This window comes from Geospiza fortis, unplaced genomic scaffold (genome assembly GCF_000277835.1).
Source record: "Geospiza fortis unplaced genomic scaffold, GeoFor_1.0 scaffold424, whole genome shotgun sequence".
Taxonomy (NCBI): Eukaryota; Metazoa; Chordata; class Aves; order Passeriformes; family Thraupidae; genus Geospiza; species Geospiza fortis.
In genome coordinates, this window is record NW_005054354.1 from 3,436,138 (window position 1) to 3,463,171 (window position 27,034).

Genomic DNA, 27,034 nt, shown 5'->3' on the forward strand with positions numbered 1-27,034 from the left:
TCAGATGTTTTATTTTTGTTGTTAACTTATCATACATATTTGTGTTTGTTTTCTAGGTTTAGCCTATGCTTTGCTGGCAGCTGTTCCCCCAGTATTTGGCCTATATTCTTCATTTTATCCTGTTTTTCTGTATACTTTTTTTGGAACCTCCAAGCACATATCAATAGGTATATCTGTATGGATAACTGAAAGTCTGTCTGTATGTGTGTGTCTGTATTTTTAGAAAAGCTGTAAAAAATAAAATCGGAGAAGTAGAAAGTGTAGTCGTTTTCCATAAATTAAAATTTAAGTGCATAGGAGAAATCCAGATGTGTGGAACATAAGCATTATTTTTTATTGGTAGCTTATACATTTTACATAGGAAGCAGTAGAAGAGCATCTTGTATCGAATTAGATCTAAAAATGTGTGTTGCAAACTCCTGAACTATGATTTCGTTGGTGTGGCTAGGATGAATTTTTAAAGTGTAAAATAGAAACTGAGATTAAAAAAAATGGTGTTCACCTACTGCAGAGGTTTATGTTCACCATCTAACTAGCTTTAATGGTGCTGAGTACTGGTGCAGATTTGGGGACTAAAAAATACATTATTAAGGTAGAAAACTCTTATTTTACTTTAATTCTACATATCTCAATAAGAACCACTCCTGAAAAAAAAATTGCCAAGATTTTAAGCAATTATTTTCCTCTCCCTCTTATTTCAGGTACCTTTGCTGTGGTTAGTATGATGGTTGGTAGTGTTGCTGTGAGAGAAGTGCCTGATGAAATGATTTGTCCGGACTCTAATACTACTAATACTACAGCTATCCTTGAATTTTACAGTGCTAGGGATGCCAAGAGGGTGCAGGTAGCTGTGGCTCTCGCCTTTCTTTCAGGACTTATCCAGGTATGTGCTCACAGTTTGCTGTAGGAGCAGCTGCTGCTGCTGGTCTTGCAGGGGGTGCTGAGGGACAGTGGGTCCCCTGTAACCAGACTTGTGCTTCTGCACTGCTCTGTGTGGGACACAGGCTGCTTTATGGCAGTCTCATCACAGAACTGGGGATGGATGCATTGGAGGCAGGACTTTATTGGCATCTTAGCTGGACTGGAAAAAACCAGGATTTTCCCCCTTTTCATTTTTTCCTATCCCATCAGAAAAACTCAACTGATGTTCTCTAATCTGTCCATAAATGCATACAAACAATGCATACATACATACATACATACATACCTACCTACATACCCATATCTGGCAAGGGACCTGCCAGTGGCATGGAAGATTGGGTGGGTTGATGGCAGCTTACTGACCTGTGGCTTTAGAAAAGTCCAGGTTTGCCTGATCTGGCTTGGGCATTGAGGAGAGAGGGGGTGTGTGTATGCTATATCCAGACTATTGTGGGATTCACATGGTTGACACTTCCCTTTTTCATTAGTTGTGTTTAGGTTTCCTTCGGTTTGGATTTCTGGCTATCTACCTGACAGAGCCTCTGGTGCGAGGATTCACCACTGCAGCTGCAGTCCATGTCTTCACTTCCCAGCTAAAGTATCTCCTTGGCATCAAGACTAACCGCTACAGTGGGCCCCTCTCTGTTGTATATGTGAGCAACTACACTTACTGAGCATGCAAATTCTGTGTTGGCTGGATCTAGTTCCTAAGCTTTTCTTCCTGTTTTTATGTATTATTTGGCACTAAGTAGAATAATCTTCAGTATTGAACACAGGTCATTAAGTGCTGTAGTAATGTTTCAATATCTGAAAGTGCAGCCCAAGTGTAACTTGATAGATTCACACGGTCTGAGATGGGCGGATTTTGGGATTCTAATGAATGCAGTTTCATAATATGAAGAAACATTGTTCATTGAAGCAAATCTCTTGTGCCTTGGAGGGAAATGTGCTCCTGAAATGCTTCGCTGTAAATCAGGTGTTTTCTGCAAAGCTAGGAAATGTTACTCTCAGAATTTTTCCACTCTTAAGTGGAAGAAAAGGGGAGATCTCGGATGTCTGTGAAAGGGAAGACCTCAGATGTCTGTGAAAACCTAAGCTTTTGAGTAGATTGATGGCTCAGCAATAATGAAGCTTCAGGATTTCATCTACATGTAGGTTATAGAAAATGCTTTGTGGGAATCTTTTTGTATGTTTGTGCAGATACAACAAACCTTTTGCAAACAAGTCTGCATTAATGATTAATTCCAAAATTTGCTGTTCAGTTCGCAAAACTGGGAACCAGTCATACTAATTGCCAAACAAATAGAGGGGAAGTTATAAATTCAAGATGCATACTACCTGGACATCTTGAATGTATAACATCCTGACAGTTGTAGCAATTTTCAATCTGCATAAGGAAGAGTATGTTTGCCTTCTTTCAAAGACCTCTCCAGAGGTTATTTATTTATTTTAATGCAGTGGAAGAAGGAGGAATAATCAGTATGGGCAATTATTTACCTTCTCACAATTTGTGTATTCCAGCAGGTTTTTTTTCTAATACCCTTTTAGAAAGCATTTTCAATTAAAAGGTATTTGGAATAATGGCCAGTTCAGCAGCATTGCAGGATCACGGTTATTTAACCATATTGTTATGGCAACCTCAATGGTTCTATCAGCAGCTTTATTGTTTTAGAATAGTTTATGCAGCTCTAAGTAAATGTGACTTGCCAAAGAATATTTGAAGGTATTAGAAGGAGTTTGCATTTATTACTTTCAGGTAGCTGCCACTGAGGAATATGTGTGAAAATGTTAAGGATAAGAGACATGGTTTAGTTTAGGCTTTTTACCCCATTAAAGTTTTTTCTCCAAATTTTTGCCCCTTTTAAGCAACACTGATATTGTAAATGATTCAAGTGCAGTTCTCTCACTGAGATACTCTAGTCTTCTGTGTTTTGTTGGAACAGTGGGTATTTTGGTGAGGCTTTCGTTCACTGTGGTTATAAATTTACAATGAAACCACAGCTGAAAAGCAATTTATAATTTGCTCTTCTGTGGCAAATCTCCATGAAGATTCTATTTTCTTAAGAATAATTATGATGCTTCTGGTATGTTACAGACCCTGGTTGCCGTGTTTTCAAATATAACAGCCACCAATATTGCTACAATGATTGTTGGATTAACGTGCGTTGTTCTGTTGCTGATTGGCAAGGAGATCAATTTCCGCTTTCAGAAGAAGCTCCCAGTTCCTATTCCTATGGAGATCATCGTGGTAAGCCAGTTGGGAAATTCTGTGGCTAAATTATATAGCTGTTCTAAAGCTGTAGAAACTGTCTCATGTTCTATCTTATCTTACTGAGCTTGAGAGTAACTTCCATTGAACATAATTCATTTGAGCCTTGATCCAATTGAAGGTTTGTATTCTCTTAAAATTAACAACTGGAATGCCCATATGGAGAGCATAAAGTCAAAAAGAAGAGTTGGAAAACAAATTAAACACCCCCAGTCCCCTATAGCAATGGGTAGATATATATGTGTTGTAAAACCCTCTCTATCCAGGAGTTTGGGCTCCTGACTGATTCCCTGCAAGACAGTGCAGAGTGTCTGAAGTGGCATTTCCCATTTGGAGTTCAAGAGTGGCATTTCCCACATGAAGTCCAAGAGCTCTGAACCCTTTCCTGAAGGAAGGTGCTTACAGATGCCTGTAAGATGCCTGCAGAGGTTCTGCAGGGCTTGCTTGCTTTTTGAAATGCAGTAGCAGAAAGAAGAGCAGGAACCATCAGGACTTAATACTTTTTCCTTTCTTTGTTTCTGAGACTGATAGCTGGCTGCAGCACTGATTCTGTTTCAAACAACTATTTTAAAATACCTGTGTAAAACAGACTATCATAATACACACAAAGCCTACAGCTCAGACAAGCTTTTTTCTTTAAAAGTGATTTGATTTAAAAATGAGTTCTCAGATTACTACAGGTCTCAAAAAACCTGCACATAATGGAGTCAAGAAAGAAAATAATTGAAGGTATGGGCACAATCTAGATAGAAGGAACAAAGAAAAGGGATGCTGGTGAGAGATGAGGGAGATGTGTAATAGGGTATTTTTTGATAGGCAATAGCAAAACAATGTTCCGTTCTTTGCTGTTGCATCAGTTCTCTTTACAGGTAACAGGCTATGCACATGCAAATAAGCCAGTGCACACAGGCAGGAGTGTCCTTGCATTTGATTTTTCCAATACACTCGTTTGCCTGAGCTTGGCTTAGGCAAAGGGAATTTGAGTGATTCATATCATACCATAGCGTGTTCCATTTAACTTTTTACAAAAAACTATAAAATCAGGATGAGTTGGACATGATGAAGGGAAAATCATGATCCTTCCTTTTTGTCTGCTTTTTTAGCCCCTAACTCATAGAAAACTGACTGACAATAAATGTAACCCCTTGTGTTTATTAATCATAGTCAGCCAACCTTTATATCTCTTCAAGTGGCTGTATCTCTTTTTAGATAATGTTTACAAATGTGTTTGTGGATTTTTAGGTCATTATTGGCACAGGAGTTTCAGCTGGAATGAATCTGCATGAGTCATACAAAGTGGATGTTGTTGGGAGTATTCCTCAAGGGTAGGGATGATACATTCTTATTAAGACTGTGTCTTTTCTGTATTGCTTATAGTTCTTACCATATTAATTTATAAATCTTAATTTCATCTCCAAGGTTACGTGCACCAGCAGTTCCTGACATTGAGCTAATCCCAGCAATATTTGTGGATGCAGTAGCAATTGCAATAGTTGGATTTTCAATGGCTGTATCAATGGCCAAGATCTTTGCCCTTAAACATGGTTACACCATCGATGGGAATCAGGTAAAAGTAGCAGAGTTGATTTGTTGAAAATTCTCAGTAGCACCTTTGTTATATCATTAAAGTAGGGTGTGATATTGGCAGAAATGAGAGTTTCTTCAATAGTGGAATCAGGTCAAATTTTTGACAGCCTACACATTTTAAAGCCAGGAATTAATGTAAGTTCTTCTTCTGGCTGTGTTTAAAAAAAACAGTTTCACTTTTAGCTTCATTTTGGGAAACCTGCTTCTGCTATACTTGGACGTATGCATGACCATTAATTTTTGGGACAGGCATTACTTGGCCATACTGTCCTGATGAGCAGCTGCATTTTCTCTGCTTTCTGTAATAGAGCAAAGCATAGAGGTCCCGTGTGATAAATACAGTACCTTATGTGTCAAAGAACTCTTGTCTAGAGTTTAAAAATTCCAATTATGTTTTATATTTTCTTTTTATTCAAAGTTGCAAATGGGCAACATTTTATTCAAAATGTTGCAAATGGGCAACATTTTCTGGGGCAGCAATTGGCCCTGTCTGTACTTGGCATTCTGAGCATGATTTGAGTGATAAGGACTGTGTTTAGGACTCCCTAAAATTAAAATGATATGTCCATCTTACCTACTCTGGCCTTCCTGTGCAGTTTAGAATCAATACTTCAGTTGGATTATTAGTCTATATCATTGTGGTGTCAAGGGAGGCGGAGTTCCTGTGCTGTAACACATCTCCTAGAGCACACATCTGACACAGCACAGATCAGCTGTTCCCCCTCTTATCAAAATGATTGTCTTCCTCTGAGAGTAAATGAAGTTTTACATCTGGTCAGGTGAATCTCAGCCTTCATGTCATTGTGCTCTGTTACCCACAGAGAGAAGAGGGCATATCTGTAGCATGAATGTAATTGGCTTTATTTATCTTAATCATTGCTGACCTAAGTTAAGCATCTAAATCTTTTCCTCAGGAGGTGCCAGATGCTCCTTCACCTGGGTGATAAACTGTAGCACTCCTTGTCACAGTAGCAGTGCATGCCAAGTGTTTAAATGAATCCAAAAAGGATTGTACAAATGCAAAGAGAAAAATCTCATTGAGGACTGTTGGAAATGTATGACTCAAATCACTCAGTTACAAATAACAAGATGCAGAGTAGTCTGGGGAGGCTTCATTAAAAGCAAATCATTTCTTAAGCATCAGAAATGCAGTACTGAGCTAGATGGAGCTCCTGACCTCACCCATGGGAGCAGTTCTCATGTGGGATCTTCCTGAGGAATCAGCAGACGCTCATTGGTTTTTTCATGTACAGCAATGGATTACCACTCATGGAGCACAGGCAGGGCTGCTCATGATTTTAAACACATAGGGTGGGAAGCAAAGAAAAGTGTTTGCATGAGAAAATATGTATATTCATGTATATTCAGGGTTAAAATTCAAATTATCCCCAAGATGAAGAAATCCTTAAAACAAGCAGTGCTGTCATTCATTTTCGTTTTCAGTCTGATTAATTCTTGTAACATTTTGGGATAGGAAATGTCTCCAGCATTTCATCAGAGACTTTATTTAACAGATGACTACATGCATCAGCTTGTGCTTGTGTGAGAACTACAAGTATAAGCTACAATTAGGTTGCTTATGCTCTACAATGAGATTGCTAGAAAGCAATGTAAATAGGATATGGTTGTTAATGTCTGTGGATAGTTCCAGCTTGGTACCACTGCTAAGTATAAGTGTATATTTGGCTTTCTTTGCTCTACTGTTTAACACAGGAACTTATTGCCTTGGGAATATGCAACTCTGTGGGGTCATTTTTCCAAACCTTTGCAATCACATGTTCAATGTCTCGGAGTCTTGTCCAGGAAAGCACTGGTGGGAAAACTCAGGTATGTAGAATACCCAAATCCTGAGCTCTTTGGAGCTCCAAAACTAAAGTCTGAAGCTTATCTAGATGGCTATATTTCTCTGCCTGAGCCACAAGAATTAACTGGAGTTTCCCATGTTTCAAATCCAGACTGGGTCAGGATAGAAAGTGGCATGAAGCGGAAAATGGGTGAACTGAATGGAAGGAATCAGAAGTCATTTGTACAACCAGCCTTGTTGAAAGCACAAGGGGTTAGCTAATCAGTAATATTTCCCCTTGGAAACACTTCTGAATACTCTCTGGCTTTTTTTTTGTTCAGATTGCAGGTGCACTCTCTGCAGTTATGGTTCTGTTGGTAATTGTGGCTATTGGATACCTTTTTGAACCACTTCCACAGGTAAGGGAGTTTTGCATATTAGGCATTGCATCGACTGTGAACAGAGGCCCATGAGTATTGCTAAAACTTGAAATTGTGGGAGACTTAGTAAACAACAGTTAGGCTTTGATCCAGAAACCTTTAAATTTTGTATGCATTTTTGCTGTAAATTAGCCTAGCAAAAATAGTGTTTTGAACAATTCAGCGTGATTTTTGTTGTTGTTTTTAGTATTGGATATCCTGAACTCTGTCTTTAGAACATAAGAATACCTTCAAGCAATTCTTCTTTAGAACTGTTTAGGTTGGAAAAGACCTTTAAGATCATTGAGTTCAGCTGTTAACTCTGCACTGCCAAGCCCACCACTGAATCATGCCCCTAAGTGCCACATCTACTTGCTTTAAATGTCTCCAGGGATGGTGACTCAACCACTTCCTGGGTAGCCTGTTCCCATTCTTGACAAACACTTCCATGAAAAAACTTTCCCTCATATCCAATCTAAACCTCCCTAACTCTGCACTGCCAAGCCCACCACTGAATCATGCCCCTAAGTGCCACATCTACTTGCTTTAAATGTCTCCAGGGATGGTGACTCAACCACTTCCTGGGTAGCCTGTTCCCATTCTTGACAAACACTTCCATGAAAAAACTTTCCCTCATATCCAATCTAAACCTCCCCTGGCACAACTTGAGGCGATTTCCTGTCATTCTGCCACATTTTATTTTGTAAGAAGAGTTCAATCCTCACCTGGCCACAACCTCCTCTCAGGCACAGAGAGTGATAAGGTCTCCTCTGAGCCTCCTTTTCTCCAGGCTAAACACCCTCAGCTGCTCCTCATCAGACTTATGCTCCAGACTGCCAGCTCTGTTCCCTTCTCTGGACTCTCTCCAGCCCCTCAATGTCCTTCTTTTAGTGAGGGCCCCAAAAGTGAACAGAGGATTTGTGGTGTGGCTTCACCAGTGCTGAGTACAGGGGGACAATCACTGCCCTGGTCCTGCTGGCCACATTTGATTGCAGCATAGGAATTCTGGGTTGAAGTTAAAAAGTTAAAAGAAAGTCACAGCTTGGCTAGTAGAAGGCTGGGGCTGGATAATGGCTCAGCATAATGAGTTGGGTTTGCTGCTGTTTATACTTATTTGTATAAAAATATATTTATGTGAAAAAGTATATTTCTGACTTTAAAAAAAATCTGTTTCTGGTGATATGCAAAGGGTGATACACAATTCCTGTTTCTTGTTATAGGAGTTGGACCTTGGGTTACAACCATATGACTATTGCAGGAATTGTTTCAGTATGTTGTAGAGAAACTTGAATTTGAGACTATAGTCTGCTGCTTCAGGTTCTGTAAGTGTAGGAGCATGTGATTTCTCTTGCTAGGAAGGAGTAAATCAAACTGAACTGAACTGGTTTGCCAATTCTGCAGCTGCAGTAAAAGCACATGTCCACTGAACTATCTGAAAAGTTGTGGGGTTTTAAATAGAACATCTATTCAGTGGACTTATATCAGTTATAAAGCACAGAAGTAGTTATTTGTGATCCTTTGTAGTTCTTATTTGGCATTGGGTTTATTTTGCTTCTGAAAATTGCATTTTTGTAATGTTCTTAGACAGTGCTAGCTGCAATTGTCATGGTGAACCTGAAGGGAATGCTTAAACAGTTTGCAGATGTCATGCACTTCTGGAGAACCAGTAAGATTGAGCTGGTGAGTATTGCACAGCTCAGTGCTTATGTTTTACTATACTAAATTTGTTGCTATCCCCAAAATGGCATAGAAATTTACCAAGGAATTACAAATTAGTGTTGTATTGCAGGTAGACATAAGTCAGGGAGCTGTAAGTACCCTTGGAGAGTGATCTGTCGGAGACAAAAATATTTTTGTTGTTGCTCAACAATCTTGTAACTCAAGTCAGAAGTAGTTTGGTTGTGGTAAAAGCAAAAGCTCTGGCAGTTTTGCTGTAGAAACTGCCCTAAAGGCTGTGGGAATGTCTGAGAAGAATTTGAAAACAGAATAACAAAGAAAACCACATGAAGGTATTTGCCATCTTTTAAGACAAACCAAAAACCTGGCTGGAGTGGGCCAGAGCTAAGAGTGTATTGAAGGGAACATTTGGTGGCATTTCTCTACTGGATGAACTGGCTGGTGAAACTGAGTTAGAGCTACTTGCAAGCCTTGAATATTTTTTTTTATCTTAAGATTTTTGGAGTCTGATGATGGTAGAACAAGAATCCTTGGAGAACAGGACTTAAGGCATTAATTAATATTTGACAGTTTGTCATATGTTAGAGTACCTTGAGATTTTATTCCCTTCTGAAAGGTCGAGGCAATTCCCATCTGGCATCATGATGGGTTACATTAGAGCATATTCCTGATCAGAAGTGATACATAGGTTTTGTGGTTGGGTTCTGCTGTTGTTTTTGTTAACAGGAAAGAGGATGCATAATAATTCACACTTTTTTTTTGTTTTAGGCCATCTGGGTGGCAGCTTTTGTGGCTTCTCTTTTGCTGGGACTAGACTATGGTTTGCTTAGTGCAATTACATTTGCAATGATCACCGTTATTTACAGAACACAAAGGTCAAATTTCTTCTTTATCAAAATTAATGTTTGCTGATCTTCTATGTGGTTTTGTTTGTTTAAGGGGTGCAAATAAACAGAAGTCCATCCCACCCTCTTCAACTGCATGCTGAATGGAATTTCCTTCCTAATATAGGTCATGCCCTTTGGCTCTGATCCAGGGTTCACATTTTCTTTTTCTGAGAACAAAATTTTTAGAGAGCATGAACTTGTACTCTCAGAAATAAACAGAAGATTTTTCATTTCACATAGTGGTTAATCTTCTTGTTTATTTCTTTTAATGCTTAGAGTTTAGAACTTTAAATCTTCTTTCTGCCAGTTTCAGTATGATTATGTTTTGTGTGCACTAATTGTCACAGGCAAGCTGAAGTTGTGTCAGGTTATCATGGGATGAATGCTTAGGTATTTTAAAAGAAAGTTCTAAATTGTAGAATACAGTGGCTGTTCTTCTAGTTTTCAAGTCACTTCTCCCCATTCAAAGTGACAAAGCTCTTATTGTGAAGCTTTCCAGGTCTACAGTGAAATGATTTCTTGCATGTGTGGGTAGGACTGGCATGTGAGGTTTCTGGGCTCAGGGTCTGGGACAGGTGGAAACTGTGTAAAAGTCTTGGTTCTGTCTGCACTGGAGTGAAAACAAATTGTGAAATTTCCACTCTGCATAAATAAGAGTATTTTTCTGCTATCTCTATACAGTTTTATTCTTGCAAACAGAACAGTAATGTACTTTGCTGTCACAGTTCTTGTGAGTTGGGAATATTCATCTGCTTAGACAATGTCCTGGGAGCAGAGTGGCTCTTCAAAATTGCAGCATGTTTTCTGTCAGTGTGAGCTTGCATATTTGCAGGACAGTCAATAGAGTAGCACCAGTTGGTGCTTGTCCTGGGGTGACAGAGAATTTGCCCTGTCCTTTTGCATCTTCTGACTCATGTTTTTCAGAAAATGACATTTCAGCACTAAGCTTATAAATTGATTTTGCACTGACAGAAACAGCTTTCTTTTAATTGTATTCTGCTATAAACTGCTCACTGCATTTAACCATGTTTAGAAAGTCCTGTACCAGACAGGCCCTGCAGAATGACCATTTAAAATAAGTTTCAGTCTGTGTTAAACACTCACTTTTCCACTTTGTAAGTGATAATACAGAAATACTTGTTTCCTTTCTCTCTAGACCTAAGTACAGAATCCTTGGTCAGATTCCTACCACTGACATCTACTATGATGTAGAAGAGTATGAAGAGGTAGGAACATGTTCTTCTGTATTGAGAAGTTTCATTCAGTGGAGCAAAGACAGCTGTGACAATTTGCTGCTTTGTCCTACCACACTGCACATGCAGTGCTGGCTGCTGAGCATTCACCTGTGTTGAAAGGAAATAAATAGATTTGGGCTTAGTAGTAAAAGTTGCTTTGTTCAAAATGCCAGCTCTTTGTACTGCACGTACATTTCACCAGGCAGTGACCAAAAGTACTTTTATACTAGTTCCATTTTCCAAGTGTTTAGGAATACCACTGCTAAACCTGCTATGTAAACAATTGCATACCAGGCCACCTTCTTTATTTGTGCAGCAGTAGTGCATGGAATCCATGGAACCCAGGATCCAAACTTGTATGTTCTTCAGAATTGCACAAACTGTTCAAAACAGCATCCCACCCATCCCCTGCTCATTAAATATATGTGATTAATGGCACAATTGCTCATCATGCACTTAGCTTCTCATAAATGCCATTTTGTTCAACCAAAAGTTGATGAAAGCATTACATTTTTCAGTGCAGTGGATATGAACATGCTGTATTTATTCCCAAACAGCAGCGACAATTTTCTGCACTCTCTATGTTCTCAGTGATGCTGCTATGAAAGTTACATCGCCCTTTACTGAGGAACCAGTCTGTAAAAACCTATGGAAAAAGATCATGCAGTTCTGCTTTAAATATGATGCAAAGCAGGAGTATGAGTGCTCACATTTATATCTGCATGCAGAGGAGAGCAGACTCCCTTTCTGTTACACTGAATGCAGTCAGCATTTCCTCCTGGTAAAGGTGGGGCTGGCAGCATATGGCAGGCTGGGTCTCTGCTGCTGGCCAGGTCATTTGCATACAAAATGTCACAGTTCAGCCTGTTTAGTTAGAGATGACTGCATGTAAAGGAGGGGAGAGAAGTGAATATCAAGACCTGTCCAAAGGTCTGGATAAAACCACAGATTTGAAAGGTTCATTTTCTTGGTACCTGGGGAGTCAAGAAAGAAAAAGAGAGAAAGAGGAAAATGAGTTATTATGCCTGTTGAAAGGCAGGCTAAAAGGAAGCAGTTCTAGGAGTGCCTGATTTCCTCAGGGTAATATCAGCTGCAAATAGCAACATGAAAGAACTGCAAATATTTAATTTTTATGGCTGTACATTTTGGTGTAATATAGAAGGATAAATGTTACCAGGCATTGATAGTGTGCAGTATTACACTGGGAGAGGGGGAGGTTCTGATCTCCTGGTTGCCTTTGCTCACAACAGTGCCAACCTTCTTTATCTGGCACATGCTGAGAGCCACCCAGAGTTGGCTGTTGCACTGCTGCATGTTCATGTGTCTTGTGATTACACAGGGACCTTTATTCTGTTTAACTGTTCACATCCAATATTTTCCTTAGGTTAAAGAACATCCTGGAATCAAAATATTTCAAGCTAATACATCTCTTTATTTTGCTAATAGTGAGTCATATAGAAGGGCACTGATAAAAAAGGTGAGTAAAGTAAATTCTTTAATGTCTGTGTCCTAAAAATTCAAACTGGCTTCTGAAACTTGCTTGTCTTTCAGTTCCTTTAGTGTAGCCCTTAGCACAGTGTTTCTCAGCCTGCAGTCCCTGGTGATCTGTAAAATATGAGAAGGTTATCCTCCAGCCAGCAACAAATTATCTTAGGAAGCAACAACATGGTGGGAGGGAATAAACAGAGTGTTGCCTCATACTGACTGCTCGTGAATGGAAAGTGGCGGGTGCAGAGCTGGTCAAATACAAACTGGTCAAACCTTTTTTTTCAACAGGAAAATAGTTGCTGAGCTGAAAACAAAATGGGAATAAAAGTTCCCTTGTTGGCTAACTAACTTTACTGGAGTGTAAGACGTGGAATACTGTGGGCATTTAGTGCCTCCCATGGGCAGCAGATGAGCTGCAGGCAGGGTGTGCCTCGCTGCCTGTGTCACCCGTGCTGTCACTGCATGGCAGTGGCAACAGCAGAGCCCGTGACCCGGTGACAACTGTGCCTGTACTAACTTCTGAAACATTTTTCTGTAGCTCCCATGGCGAGTCTTATACAAACCAGGTGGGTGGTACTTGCCCTCACAAAGCAAGAGATATTGGTGATTATTGCCCAAATGCACTTCTCTCCCCTTTGCTCTCCGCACTCCAATCAGCATTTGGTGGAAACACAACACTCTCTGATTTCAAGAAAAGAATGAGATGCATCTTTCCTTCATCTTGTTAACACAGTGCTTGCCAAGATGATTCCTTCTTTACACCGTTCTCACCCCCACCAAGGGAAGCTGGAAAATGCAGGCTTCTTGTTTAAATTTATGGCAGTGATTAATTCAGTGCAAATTGATATTCCAGTGCCATCCTAACAAGCTGAATCTCCTCTGATCATACTTTCTTCTCCTGACAGACTGGAGTGGACCCTGGTGCCTTATTAAAAGCAAGGAAAAAAGCCCAGAAGCGCCATGCCAGGGAGATAAAGGCAGCAAATGAACAGAGAAAAAAAGCTGTGCTGAAGCTGGTGAGCTCTTCTGTAAATATTTACCTCTGCTTTATCAGCTTGCAGGCTGCTCTCAGGTGTTACTGCTCTTGTGTTTCATACAAGGTGTGCTGCTTAGGGAGGAAGTGCTGTGCATGGGGACAGGTGGCTGAAGGAACAGTGTAAGGATCAGAGGCTCACTGCTGTATTGGATAATTATGTTGGACCTTGATTGCATTCAGCTAGCACAGAGTAGCACAGAAACTCTCCACACTGTCATGCTGTCTCACCAACCGTGGTGTTGGCAGAAATCAAAGGGACTCTGCCCCTCCACACACACTTGGAATAATAATGTAGGAATAATATATAATAAAATTAATTCTAATTAGTAGCCCCTGTAGCAAGAAGGTGCCATCCCCTCTGCTAATCCTGGCATGGCCCAGATACACTAAGAAGGGTTATTTGGGACATGCTTGTACTTTTATGCATATATAAATTCACCACCATGGTGGGAGACAGTGTGTGATTTTACCATGGGAAACCTAAAAAAGGCCTAACTTGAGAGTCCAATTGCTGTTCTTTATTTTGAATATATAGGTCTTGATGGGATAAGGCAGGGAAATGGAGTAAAAATGTGTCAGTAAAGATGAACAGGTGTCAGTGTTTGAAGAAAAAGGGTAATTCAGTCCTGAGATAACAGCTTTTAAGCTGCTTGTGTGTGACTGTTAAAAGGCTGGGCATAAGAGAGCAAGCCTTGATATACACGAGATATGGAAGTGTGTGTGCATGTCAAGCCAGTTTCTGTAATGACCAGCAGCTTGTCAACTTTTAAAGGCTTAAAGAACACCAGGGAGGGGAGCAAAGGGATTTACATTGAAAAAGCATTGATTGCCTTTAAGCTTTATTCATCTTCTCTCCCAGACAAACGACGTAGAAGCAGGTGTAAAACATGAGATAGCAAGTGATGACTTACCTGTGAATGGAAAATTTGCAGATTCTAGTGTACATGACATGTCTCCTGATGAGCATGAACATTTTGTGGAGCCCAAATCAGATATTCACTCTTTAATCCTGGATTTCACCCCGGTGAACTTTGTGGATTCAGTTGGAGCAAAAGCACTAAAATCAGTAAGTAGGGGTTTTTTTTTCCCAGAAAAACCCACAGAAAACTTTTCAGATACCTAATAAGGAGCCTGTCAGCATGAGACATAACTGCCTGCTCAAATACAATCCAATATCTCACCTAATCACTGGTTTAATTTTGTAAGTTTTAGCTGAATACTGGGGAATGTGTACTCTGCAGCTTTCACAGTATTTCTCTTCCAGAACTGTGTATGATGTGTATGATGATGTATTATCTGCATTTAACTTCAGCTTAACTCTGTTGTAGATTATAAAAGAACACAACGACGTTGATATATATGTCTGCATTGCTGGCTGTAGTGGTGAGTTGATTTTTTTGGTTTTGTGAGCTTTATGGGAGAGATTGTGTTTTAACTCCTTCCCTTTGCTCCCCAATTTCCTGCTGTCAGTAGTGCCTCAGTAGTATCAGCACTTCACATAGAATTGGATTTGAGGAAAAGCAAGAGCCTTAACTTTAGTGAAAGTAGAGCACTGATGAAATGAGCTTTGTGAGGAGGGGATCCTGCTCCCATTTCTTCCTGCTGGCGAGTTGTGAATGCCACACTGAACTTAGTATCTTGAAATTGTAGTGGTAATGTAATGAGGAGAAAAGCCTGAAATGTTCCAATATCCAATACTTGGGATTGTAACATCTTCTGCCAAGAATAGGCCTCTGTCTGTGTCTGCATAGGCATGGACTGCTTGGAGTAGAAGTAGCATGTGATGCACTTGACTATTTCAATTTTTTTAGTAACAAAAAGTAAGAGAACAAGTTCTCATCTTCTTCCTGATATGCCATTGTCTTCCATCTTTGTACTTAAGTGTATGTGCTGATGCCATGTTTGGGTTTTGTTTTGTAGGCCCTGTTATGAATGAGCTGACAAGATTGAATTTTTTTGATAAAAGTGTAACAAGAGAGTTGCTGTTTCACAGTGTTCATGATGCTGTCCTTGCCTGCCAAATGAAAGATGGGTCTGCTGCACAGGCTGGCTCCGACCTTTGAAGAGCGGCACTGAGTGGAATGGGAGCCAGGTTTATGCTGATGGAGACCCTTTCTGGATATTTAATTTGCACAGTTTGAAGAGAGACTGAGGCTGTTTGCACCTATGGGTATGGGGTGGTGTTTATTTTTTGTAGGAAGAGTAGGAAAGGAAATGGAAGCCTTCATGCTCTTGAATTTTTTCCTTTGATCAGGGTATAGCCTTTCAATAATAAACAAGCACAAAATTATGCAAGAAAAGAAAATTCAGTGTATTTTGCTGCAGTCAGCATCTGGTGGACAAGGTGACATTCCTATTCCTGTTGAGAAAATGGGCACTTTAACTCACTACACGTGGGATCTTGCAGGAGGTAACTGTTCTGCAAGTGCAATACACTGTACCAGTGTCTCTAAATAACTTTCTTAGATGACTTTTAAAGCCTGATGTCAACATCTGCATATAACAGATTGGTACAATTTATAACACTCTGCCAGCTGGATTAATGAATTCACACTGGTGGCATTTAGCTGCTGCTGTTTTTAAACCTGAATGGTAGAGTTTTTTTTTTTTAATACCTAACCTGTCTCAGCTATACCCAAATTCTTCATTTCTGCTCTAAGTGAACTTGAAGTCAGAAGCTCGTTGTTTAATTATTCCATTATCAGTACGGTACTTGCACTGCCAAAACTTGGTTAGGCTTTCTAGAAAAGAACACAATTGATTTTAATCTAAACTTAATTTATCTTCAAAGTTTAAAGACAAAATTGGTTTAAGACAGGAATGAAGCCTATTTAAGTTAAGAACTGATGCCCTATATGCAGTCTCTTAAGCTGGAATGAAAATTTAGGCAAGGTCTAAGGTCTCAATGGTCAAAAAAAAAAAGTATTTTTCTGTTGCCCATCTTCCTCCCAGTGGCGCTGCTTCTGCCACAGCTTTTAAGTGCTTTGAGAAATAGAGTTCAGTAGAACTCAAAAATGGCACATGTTCTGGTTTTTAAAAGAAACAGTAGCATGGGATTTTTTTTCCTGTGGTCAGCCTGGCCACTGCACTACTGTCTTACTTCAGGTGTGAGGTGAAAACCATGGAAATCATGCAAAAGAAATCTTCAACGCCCCTGTTTCCCTCACAGCAGTCACTGTGAGGCACAGCAGAGGCAGGAACCTGAAAGTGTTTCTCTGTAGGTTATTTTGACAGCACAGGGCAAGTGGGGCATCAGTGACATTTCGCTCAGCACCCTCAAATCACAGGTCCAGTGCATAAGGAATTCAGACACCCTCCTCACCTCTGGTCACAGAATGTAATATTCTTCTTTTTTTCAGGCTCTTACACTTAGGGCTTACTTCAGGTGAACATTTAGGGCTTGCTTCAGGTAAACTGTTTCCAGGGACCAGGGAAGTTGGGGAAGATCCTTTATTTCCTCAGACTCCCCTGCCCATAAGGATGGGAAGCTTTCTGCATCAGAAATTGCTGCTTAGCTGGAGTTCCAAGGATGAAGTGCATGCATGTGAAGACATTGTGTGTGCTTTTTAAACAACTTTTGGTACATTTTATAATGTTAACTAGGTCAACAAGCCTTTGTATCTACATACAGTTTATTTTTCTACTTTCAGCTTGTTGCAGCTTCAGTTTTTAACTCTCTGGTCTCTTCAGTTCACATTGAAATCCTGTCAAGTTCCCAAATAAAGTGTTGTCACTTGTCAAATTTTTCCCCTTTGTCTTGGTGAGACTCGGTCTGGGGGACAGGCTGAGAGCCCCAGATACAAGTGTCTGATGCCAGGAGAGGTTTCCACCCCCAGGCAGTGTCCCCTGCTGTGCTGGTTCCTGCTCCTCACGCCTGCCACCCCCATGAAGCCCTATCCATTTCAGGCCTCACAGGGATACACAACGAAAGCTGGATCTCCCACTGTGGCAGAAACAGATGCACTTCCCAGGGAGCTGCTGAAATGCTGGACTGAAAACCTTGCCCAAGGAAGTCCCACATCCCAGACCATGCAGAACAAGTGCTCCTGCAGCAACCCCCCAGCAGTGCTGGTAACTCATCCCATAGAACAAAATTTTCAGCAGCTTTTGCTCATCTCTTCCTGTGTTTTGCTGCCACCAGCTGAAGCACTGCCTCCCCCTGGCAGCCTGAGCCAGCCCCTAAAAAGGGAACCCACTTCCTCTTCCCTGCACTGATTAACAGACCACTATCCAAAAGTGAAATCCTATCTTAGGCTTGTCAGTGCCAGAATAAACAACCCCAAGTCCTTTAACCTTGTGACAGGGCTCCAGTTTGTCTGCAGGGACAGGGGAGTGCCTCCCCCCTGCTGCTGAAGCCCCACCACAGCAGATGGCACTGGATGGCCTAAATCTGGCTGGCACCTTGTAAAAATCAGGGTCATGTTCCTTTCTTCTCCTTTTTTTGCAAGAGCACTGATGATAATTCAGGATACCTGGTAAGATCCAAACTCTTTCTCCATATTTCACTTACTCTTCTCAAGTAAAAGCTACACTTGATTTCAAGTGCTGCTCCTGGTAAACAGAGATGCTGTCAGTGCTGCTTTCTGAAAATGAGAAACATTCTCTCCCACCAATAAACTTGCATCCCTCCCTAAAATGTTCTTCCTGAAATGACACACAAGTATTGAGATTGCCCAGGTTTCCAAATCAAGATACTGACACCAGCCAGAACCCTAACCCAGTCCATGGCTGCATACTCTCCCTATTGCACACACTTCCTATTAAAAAAAAGTAGAAGTGGCTTCATAATTTAAGCTTGATAAATTGATGGGGTCTCATTTTGATACAACTGACAATAAAACTTCTCCCACTTCCAAGACAAAGCAGTTCCCAAAAGCATTTTTTCCTCTCAGGTATTTCTTTAAGCTCTTCCCCTGAAACCACTTTAATGCAATACTGGAATGAAAAGGAAAATGGAAGGCTGTTGTTTTTTGATGAGCACACCCAGCTCTACAGGAACTTGTCAGATGGACAAGGATTAACCTTTCAAGGCTGCCTGTGTGATCAACAACTCCCAGCCACTGCTCAGCTATGCAGCCTGTCTCGGTCATCCTGTGTGCAGCAGCAGCATCTCAGACAAGTCACACAATGTATCAAAGTGCTCACTACCAGACTGAGGTCAAACTTCACAGCAGGAGCTTGGAAAAGGAATTTTCCATCCCATAGCACTGAGAAATTACACCTTCCCCCTCCTTGACCCATTTACTATTTTGTAAGACACAACAAAGAATCTCAGCAAAAGGGACAGAAAAACCACTGAAGATAAAAAAAACAAGCTGTGATGGTACCAGAGCATTCACCAAGAGGGGGAAAAAATGGCCCTTCATGTTTTCCCTTTGCTGGGCAATGACTCAGACCACCACAAGTGCCTTCCTATGGCAGCTCCTGTTTTCTTGGGACACACAAGCACTTCTCAGCACACCCAGAAACACTGGAGTCACTCAGGGATCTTCCAGCACCTCTATGGCTCAGATTCAAGCTTTGGGGTGTAAATGGTGACCAGCCATCTAAACCTGGGATGTCTGACATTGCCCAGGTATCTGATTTAAAATTATCTGTGGCTTAGGCCATGCTGCAGTAACCTCACTAAGATCTTTTCCCAACAGCAGCAACAGTCCACTGGAGTAGAATACTCACAATGAACACACCTCTACTGTTTGGAACACTCCATTTATTTCTAGCTTCCAAGAACAAAACACAAATCACTACACTTGGATTTTTGTTCCACAGAAAGTTTTGGGGGAACAGGAAGAGCCTTCCCAGGTTTTAGTTGTAGGTCATGTAGCGGGGGGTAGCGCTGAACTTGGCGTAGGATTTGATGACTTTGTTCACCGCCTCCAGGAAATCCTTCTCGGTGGCGATCTTCCGGCGCGCTCGGATAGCGAACATTCCCGCCTCCGTGCACACACTGCGGATCTCAGCACCTGGCACAGACAGACAGGGATAAACAGCTCAGCACTGACTGCCTGGGGTCATGGGGCACACAGGGAACTGTCTAAGTAAAGGAATAAATACATGCAGCTTACCTGTGCTGTTAGGACACAGCCGAGCCAGCAGCTCAAACCTGATGTCCCTCTCCACACTCATGGAACGAGCGTGGATCTTGAAGATGTGAGTTCGCCCCTGAGGGAAAGGGAGGAGAACAGAGGTGTTCATGGCATGAAAGAGGTGATGAGTCCAGCCTGCAGCTGTCTGCCTGCACAGCACAGGCAAATGGAAAACACATCTTGTATTTGCTGCCCAACTATAGTTTCCCATGTCTGGACGGGAATGTCTAAGTGTTCATGACACTAAAGTAAGAAAATAACACTAAAAAGGGCTTTCATCATAGAAGTACCTCAAGAAATCTCCCTCAAAAGAGCCAAACAAAACACATTCCAGCTTCTGAACTAAATTGTGGATCTGGTTAAAGGATTTTTTCTCTGTTGAGGCAGGAACATACAGCGATTACAGCTGCCTACAATGACTTCTCAGCCAGGATGGAATCTGTGCAGTGTGAAAAAACTTTTGGCACACCTTTAATCCCCCACACTTCCATGTAGTTTCACATTTGCTGATTCTCATAAGCTTCCAGACAATGATGCCCTAACTTAAGAAACACTCTGCTATCAGAACACACTTGGCAGTGAAATAAAGAATTCTCACCTCAAGATCAGGCAAGCTGAACTCTATCTTCCTGTCCAGCCTGCCAGGCCTCATCAGTGCTGGGTCCAGAGTGTCAGGTCTGTTTGTGGCCATGAGCACTTTGATGTTGCCCCGGGGGTCAAAGCCATCCAGCTGGTTGATGAGCTCCAGCATGGTGCGCTGCACCTCGTTGTCACCGCCGGCGCCGTCATCGAAGCGAGCACCTGCACAGGAGACACACGAGTTTCACAGGGGGACAGGCAGCCTCAGGCCATGGACACAGAGTGTCACAGTGGCTGCAACACTGTAGGACACATGGGAAAATTAAAGTGCATACAATTAACTCAATTGTGATGAGTTAAAAAGGTCCTGAGTACAAAAGGGCCTCTATCTCACTACCTAACAACAGGCCAAGATGCTGGAATTTACCCACGTGGTTTTGTTTGTTTTGCCCTTCCCTCAACCAAAATCATCCTTCTCCCCTATCTATGTAAGAACTGTTCTACTTTCAAAGGACTTCTCTTTTAAGAAAAAATAATAATGTTCAGGAAGTAACAAAGACATTGAGTGTAGTGCAGAAGCTGAATGGGGTTTAAGTTAACAGTACTTTTCTGCAAACAAAATACAGAGGTTCTTCACTAAAGTTCAAATAATCTGGATGTTCCAAATGTGCAAATTTGGCTTCCATCTGGGCTAAATAAACCACTTCCTGACAGCTTCCTGGACACAAGGTGTGCTGGGAGTAGTTTTGCTAACTCAGTATTTACAAGCACTTTTCTTGAAATGCAGCAATCCAGATACAGAACTAAAGAAAACCTGCAGGAGATTACAACTGTAGCTACTACAAACATACCTCCAATGGCATCAATCTCATCAAAGAATATAAGGCAAGCTTTCTTAGTTCTGGCCATTTCAAAGAGTTCACGAACCATTCGAGCTCCCTGAAAGCAAAAAAATCAAGATCTTGTTAGAGATTTTAGGCACATTAAAGGAAAACTATCAAAACCAAACTTTTCATGCTTCCAAATACTTCTACGTTTCCAATGTGAAAACCTTTTATTTGTTCATACATATAATGGGAGAGGTATAAAGCTTAAAGCAATTTGTAAAGGAGATAAAAATTACTGCTCTTAAACTGAGAAGTACAGATCAAGTAATTTACCTCAGGGCCAACTGAAAAACAAGTGGCAGAGTTGGGAGCAGAATCCAAATTCCAGAATCTTCCTGAACTTTGCAGAATGAACTCTATACTGCAAAATCCCTCTCATAAGTGACAGCAAAGCTGAGGTCATGTCACCACTGCCTGACCTGCAGTGATTTGTCTGATAGCTCCTGCCCCCTGCAGCTGCAGCTTCCAAGTACATCCATCCCTCACCCCCAGTGTGGTGTCTGGTACCCACAAGGGAGATCTGCAAACCCCTCCACACTCCATCAAAGACTTGCTCTTACCTCTCCCACATATTTCTGCACCAGCTCAGATCCAATCACTCTGATGAAGCAGGCATCAGTCCTGTTAGCCACAGCACGAGCACAGAGGGTTTTGCCTGTGCCAGGTGGCCCAAACAAAAGCACTCCTTTGGGAGGCTCAATTCCAAGGTTCACAAATCTCTCAGGCTGTAACAAAGGGAGCCAGAAGGCAAGGTTATGTACAAATTAAAGATTATGTGCATCAAAGCATATATGCAAATCAAGGAAATCATTAATGAAGAGCAATGTAAACAAGGCTGGGCTGGATTCACATGGTAAAAATCTGACTTCCTTTTATTAAACTGTTTACACTCAGTAACATTGTCTTTTCTTGCTTTTTCAGATGCTCACAGATGGCCAGAATACTTCCAAAATAATAGAAGCTTAAATCTGGAGGTTACTTACGTGAAGCAGAGGGGTTTCCACCACCTCTCTCAGCTTTTCAATCTGCTCTTTACAGCCACCAACATCACTGTAAGTGACATCAGGCTTTTCTTCTACCTGCACAACAAAGAGGTGAATGAGCAGTTACCAGCCTGATGCAGCAAATCTCCACAGGCTTTCAACAGCCCACAACAAAATCTAGCAAAAGGAATCACAATTACAAGATAAAGCCACGTCAAAGTAAGTAAAGGCAACTCTCACTTGCATCATGGTGACTGTGGGATCAATCTTTGGAGGCAAAGGGATGTGGATTTGGTACTTGTTTCTGTCCACCCTGGTGAGGAAGCATAAAGACTATTATTGTAACACTGGTTAAGTAAAGTGTTATGTAGAAACAACTCTGTAAACGAGAAGCTGAATTCTTGAACTGTTCTTTTCTCTGGCATCAAGACAGCCCAGCCCTGAAAGTTAATAGTCAGGTAGGCCAGATACTGGAATTCTTTCTGTAGAAAATTTTAAGGTTTCCAAAACTATTAATTCCAAAGTATTTTGAAAATTAAATTTCAAAATATCCCACAGAGCAAACTGGCAAAATACTGACTCTTAAAGTAACAGGTTTTACGTCCTCAGTGAACATTTCCTGGCTGCTTTGAATGTAACCTCAGAGTACCAAAGGAGGAGCCTACACAGGCTCCCTGAAAGCTGGGGCCTGAACTGAAAGGTCTCTGTCCAATGACACGTGGGTTTGGTCAATTTTTGCCAAAATAACATCAAAACAAGATTCCAACAGAGCATGCAGGTGAGTTATTGTCATCCAAGAGAAAGACAGTAGTGGTGTAATTTCAACCACTGCAAAAATTGGAAAGGAAGGCTTGCTGACCTGTCAAACTACAACATGAGATAATTCAGAGAAAGCTTCAGTCTGCAGGAAGACTCACAAGAACAGAAAAACTTTGCATACCCAACTCTCATGCCTTCTTCTATGTCAGTAGGTGCCACCTGGTCACTGAGATCCACCACGAACTTGGCAAATTGCTTGACATTGATAATGTACTTGGGATCCTCGGAGTCTGCATTGATGATCTTTGTGCACCTATCACACAAACACAACTGCACCTCCAGGCACACAAACTGTTTGCCAAGCTTAAGAATCAAGAGAGTCACATTCTCCAAATACACCAGAATACCTGCTGTACTTGTGATTACACCATTACAGCATCAACAGCTGCAGAAATAAGTATGAAATACATCACACATAATCACAGTTCCTTTATGATTCAGTGGTAAAAAGCACTTTCAATATGCACAACAGGGACTTCATTTTTTTAAAGAAGTCCAAACATAAGCTATAAATCAGATTTTTAACACTATGGAGCTCTACTGGAAGGGTAAGAGTGCTCCCACCTTGCGACTTGCAATGGTTGCTCACTTTGGAGAGTTTGTTTATCTGCAGCCAGATCCCAAAGGGCAGGAGGAGCCAGGCCAGTGTCAGATTCCTTGATTCCTGCATGCAGCACAAACAAGCTGAGGAGGAAACAGCTAACTGGGATGTCAGCCATCCTTCCCACACCAAAACCTCAGAGATAACCCTGCAGGAAGCTTTTTGAGAGACCTCCAAAACAACACACACACACATCTTTGATGGATTTCCTAAAGAACAAGTTTCCTAAGGAAAGAGCCTACGTGACCATGCCAGATGAACATTCAAATCCCAGTCTGGCCACCCTCCCAGCCAATTTTGCAGAGTGGGGATGATTACAGCAGGACAGAGCACTGATAGTGGATATCTACATTTCACTAAAGGAGTGAAACTCTTGAGTGTTTTCACTGAGCTCCAGTGCAAAGTATCAGAAACTAAGGGATTCACACAGATGAAAAACCCCACAAATCTTCCAAAACATGCATGTAACAAGTACCATCTCCATTATAGATTTAAAAGAATCAAGATTATTTTACAAGAGAAATTATGGTCTTCCTGGCAAAACTCAGAGCCACTGCAGGATTAACAATAGAGCAAAAATCATACATCAGTGAAAGAAAAATTAGGAAACAAATTAATTGTTACTGTTATCACTACTTCATTATCTGGTGTCAGAAAGGGGCATTTGTGTCATGCCACCACTATATATAAAAACCACAGTTTTGATTAAAAATGTGTTAAAGTACAAAATTACAAAATCAGAAGTACAGATTAGCCCTGTCCAGTTGAAAAAAAATCACCTAACAACCAAAAACCTCATGCTGCCAAATAAAGAGTTCTTTGGAGAAAAATAACAACTAAAAAACGATGCAGAAGTTGTTGGAAATCAACTTCTTACAACACTTGTTTTGGTACCTGTGGCTCCTCTACTGAAAGATTTCTACAACACAAACATACCAGTGAGCTCATTGATTTTCTTAAGCAGTTGTTGAATATCATCTTCTACTTGCTTGATCTGCCTTGAGTACGTGCTCTGGCCCTGGAAAAGGAATAGCATGGAGATTTTGTAGGTCAAATTATCTCATGTTTAGGAAAAAGTGACAAGAGGTGCTGCCCATCAAGATGTTCAACAGACTGTCTTGGTGTAACAGCCAACCATTGATGACAGCCAAAAAAGACAGAATTAACCTCCAGTAACAATATTTCTGTTTGCAAAAGTGAACTGCAGCTACACACAACTGACCAACTGGGAAGGTGGAAATTTTCCATGTTTGTAAACTTTAATAATTTGTTTTTCTTTTAAACCCGTTCAGCCTTACTTTTTCAAACTATTTTTTCCTATAGTTTAAAAAAGACTTAGTAAAATCATATATACAGAGAATTCAGAACACACTTTCTGAAAACCATCTGTACAAGTGCTTTAACTGCCTTATCCAACCTTTCCATCATTCACAGAGGACAGCAGAAGGATCAAAGGGCAAATCAGAATTCTTGCTTGTGATAAAATGCTTTTTTTGATCCAGATCTGCCTATCACAGGCAGATTCAGACCTGGATTTGCTATACAAAATCTCCTTTGTAGACCACTGGCAACAAAAAAAGAAGCTGCAGTGGGTACCTGCTGTATTTCAGAGCTTTGTAAAGGAGTATTGGTGTCAACAAAAATCAGATTTCTGCCAAACATACCCAAGCTGCAAGTTTAATCTTTCAAGAGCTCTTTTGCAGACCAAGTGTACTTCCCAGTGGAAAGGGTAGATGGGCATTTTAAGCCTTATTGTCTGTGAAAAGTGCCTCCCAACATTATGTTCTTTTAACATGATGGCTAAAAGCAAGTCAATTTGGTGACAGGAGGGGAATCTTAAAATTATTTTTTGTATAAATCAAGAAAACTGGCCAGTGAAAAAGCCCTAGTAAAGCCCTGGCTGTCAGAGCCCTATGGCAATCAGCAATGAGATACAAAACAAAAATAGAGAAACAAACCCTTAATTACTTCCAAGTTAACAAACCCAGGATTATTTTTAGTGTTTATGCTGCATGGCATTGGAAGGTGAAAAGGGAGAGAAGATTTTGGCAGGAGAGAAAAGCACTAGGAGAAGCAGAGTTACTCTCTACCCCTCCCCTCCTGCACTGTATTCCCCCCAGGAGCTGCTCTGTGTCTTTAACACTCCCACAGCTGAGTGCTACTTACATATGTTTTCAGCAAGGCAATATCTCCTTCATCAAGAGCTGAAACAAGACAAGAGAGACTTAGCTTCCAGTTCTGAAAACAAAGCCATCAGTATTAATTCTGCTTCTAAAAGATCAAAACATGTATTTTGGAGAGATTCTTTTGAGTTTCCACTTTTCACTGAAGCAAAGTGGAACAAAAAAGCACCAGATATACAAGAAAAATGAAACAGGGTCTCCAGCTACTCTCTTCAGTCCAACCACCTGCACCACTCAGAGCTCACAGCAAGCAAGCCACTTCAACTCTGCTTCACTCAGAGGAGTTCCCAGCCTGTGACTGCTCAAAAAAGGGACTGAAGAGATCACAACTTCATCTTTTTAACTTTTTGTTTCTAGATGTTCAAGAAAGCATCAGTGAAAAACAGTCACCACTCCCCACTAGCGATGTCTCTGCATAGAGACGGCCTCAGTGACCCCTCTCCATTAACTAAGAAAAATACACCTCTGCTAGTGTCCCTCTGCCACACCACTCTCACATCACTTGCCATTTAACAGACTTTCAACACCCCCTCTCCCTTCCCATCCCTGTTTCCTCTCCTGTCTAATTCCACTCTTTTTGAGACAAATGGAGCCCAAACCACACAGAATTGGTGGACATGGCACTTGGTGCTATAGTCTAGTTGAGGTTTTAGGGCATAGTTTGGACTTCATTATCTTAGAGGTCTCTTTCAACCTCATGATTCTGTGGTGATCTGGGAGCAGCACGTTATACAGCACTCTGAAGACCTTCTATGTTGATCTGTACTTCTCTCCTGACTATTTATACCACCCCATTGATTGTTTTTTATAGCTGCTGAACACTCTGTTGCTATAATTTAGAAATCTTTCTTGAATGGGAATAGTTCAAAGTCCATCACTAATTACATTTTGCACTGCTTGTGCTTCCAGATGCTTTATTAAATATTTACTAACACGAAATAAAAAGCCACAGTAAGTTAAAACATGAGGGGCAACCGGCAACTTTCACACCGTGCCGGTATCCTCGGAAACCTCGGCCGCCTTCCCTCTCCTGCTTCCCGGAATTCCGAATGACAGCGGCAGCACAGGGCAGCTCTGGGGCGCTCCCCCCCCGGCAAGAGAAAGAAACTTTCACGGAATCATCAAGGTTGGGAGAGACTTTCATGATCATCAAGTCCAACCATCAACCCAGCCCTGCCCCTGTAACCCCGACCCCACATCACCCAGCGACAGATCCAGACGTTCCTGAGCTCCTGCAGGAACGATGACTCCACCTCCCTGGGCAAACTATCACGGTGTCTGACCACCCGAACTGCGAATTTTTTTTGTCTAATATCTAATGTGAGTCTCCCCTTCTCACCTTTAGGCCATTTCCTCGATTTCTTTTACTGCGGGCACGGCAGAATATACCAGCCCTCACCTCACCACAGCCTCTTCCAGGGAGGCGTAACATTACTATATCACTTTTTGTTGGGCATTTAAAGTCTAGAAATACGTATGAAACCACAAAAAGCATTTTTCCTCTCACGATGAGAAAATTCGACATTTTAGGAATCTTTTGGAAAAGAACAAGACTTAGAAGGTGGAGGGTCCATTCCTCCCCTGAGGATCTCTG

At 41.2% G+C, this 27,034-nt stretch overlaps 2 protein-coding genes across 2 annotated transcripts in view; one reads left to right on the forward strand and one right to left on the reverse strand.

Moving 5' to 3' along the window:
• The window catches only part of SLC26A5 (solute carrier family 26 member 5), a 32,978-nt gene extending 15,955 nt beyond the window's left edge, over positions 1-17,023 (forward strand). The window contains exons 4-19 of the mRNA XM_005423522.2: positions 57-167; positions 702-883; positions 1,410-1,574; positions 3,017-3,169; positions 4,433-4,515; positions 4,610-4,757; positions 6,491-6,604; positions 6,902-6,979; positions 8,564-8,659; positions 9,425-9,531; positions 10,700-10,769; positions 12,163-12,255; positions 13,172-13,282; positions 14,162-14,368; positions 14,631-14,685; positions 15,223-17,023. Of these exons, the coding sequence (XP_005423579.1) occupies positions 57-167; positions 702-883; positions 1,410-1,574; positions 3,017-3,169; positions 4,433-4,515; positions 4,610-4,757; positions 6,491-6,604; positions 6,902-6,979; positions 8,564-8,659; positions 9,425-9,531; positions 10,700-10,769; positions 12,163-12,255; positions 13,172-13,282; positions 14,162-14,368; positions 14,631-14,685; positions 15,223-15,365 (1,916 nt within the window). The 3' untranslated portion in view covers positions 15,366-17,023. The remainder of the gene's footprint in view (positions 1-56; positions 168-701; positions 884-1,409; positions 1,575-3,016; positions 3,170-4,432; positions 4,516-4,609; positions 4,758-6,490; positions 6,605-6,901; positions 6,980-8,563; positions 8,660-9,424; positions 9,532-10,699; positions 10,770-12,162; positions 12,256-13,171; positions 13,283-14,161; positions 14,369-14,630; positions 14,686-15,222) is intronic.
• Positions 17,024-18,992: 1,969 nt separating this feature from the next.
• Positions 18,993-23,323, reverse strand: PSMC2 (proteasome 26S subunit, ATPase 2). Its single transcript, XM_031059027.1, has 9 exons — positions 23,221-23,323; positions 22,778-22,909; positions 22,078-22,150; positions 21,838-21,933; positions 21,415-21,579; positions 20,819-20,906; positions 19,987-20,189; positions 19,368-19,464; positions 18,993-19,265 (listed from the first exon to the last, which is right to left on the reverse strand). Exons 2-9 carry the CDS (start codon positions 22,786-22,788, stop codon positions 19,108-19,110), a joined length of 891 nt encoding a protein of 296 aa, XP_030914887.1. The 5' UTR covers positions 22,789-22,909; positions 23,221-23,323; the 3' UTR covers positions 18,993-19,107.
• Between the last annotated feature and the right edge of the window lie 3,711 nt (positions 23,324-27,034).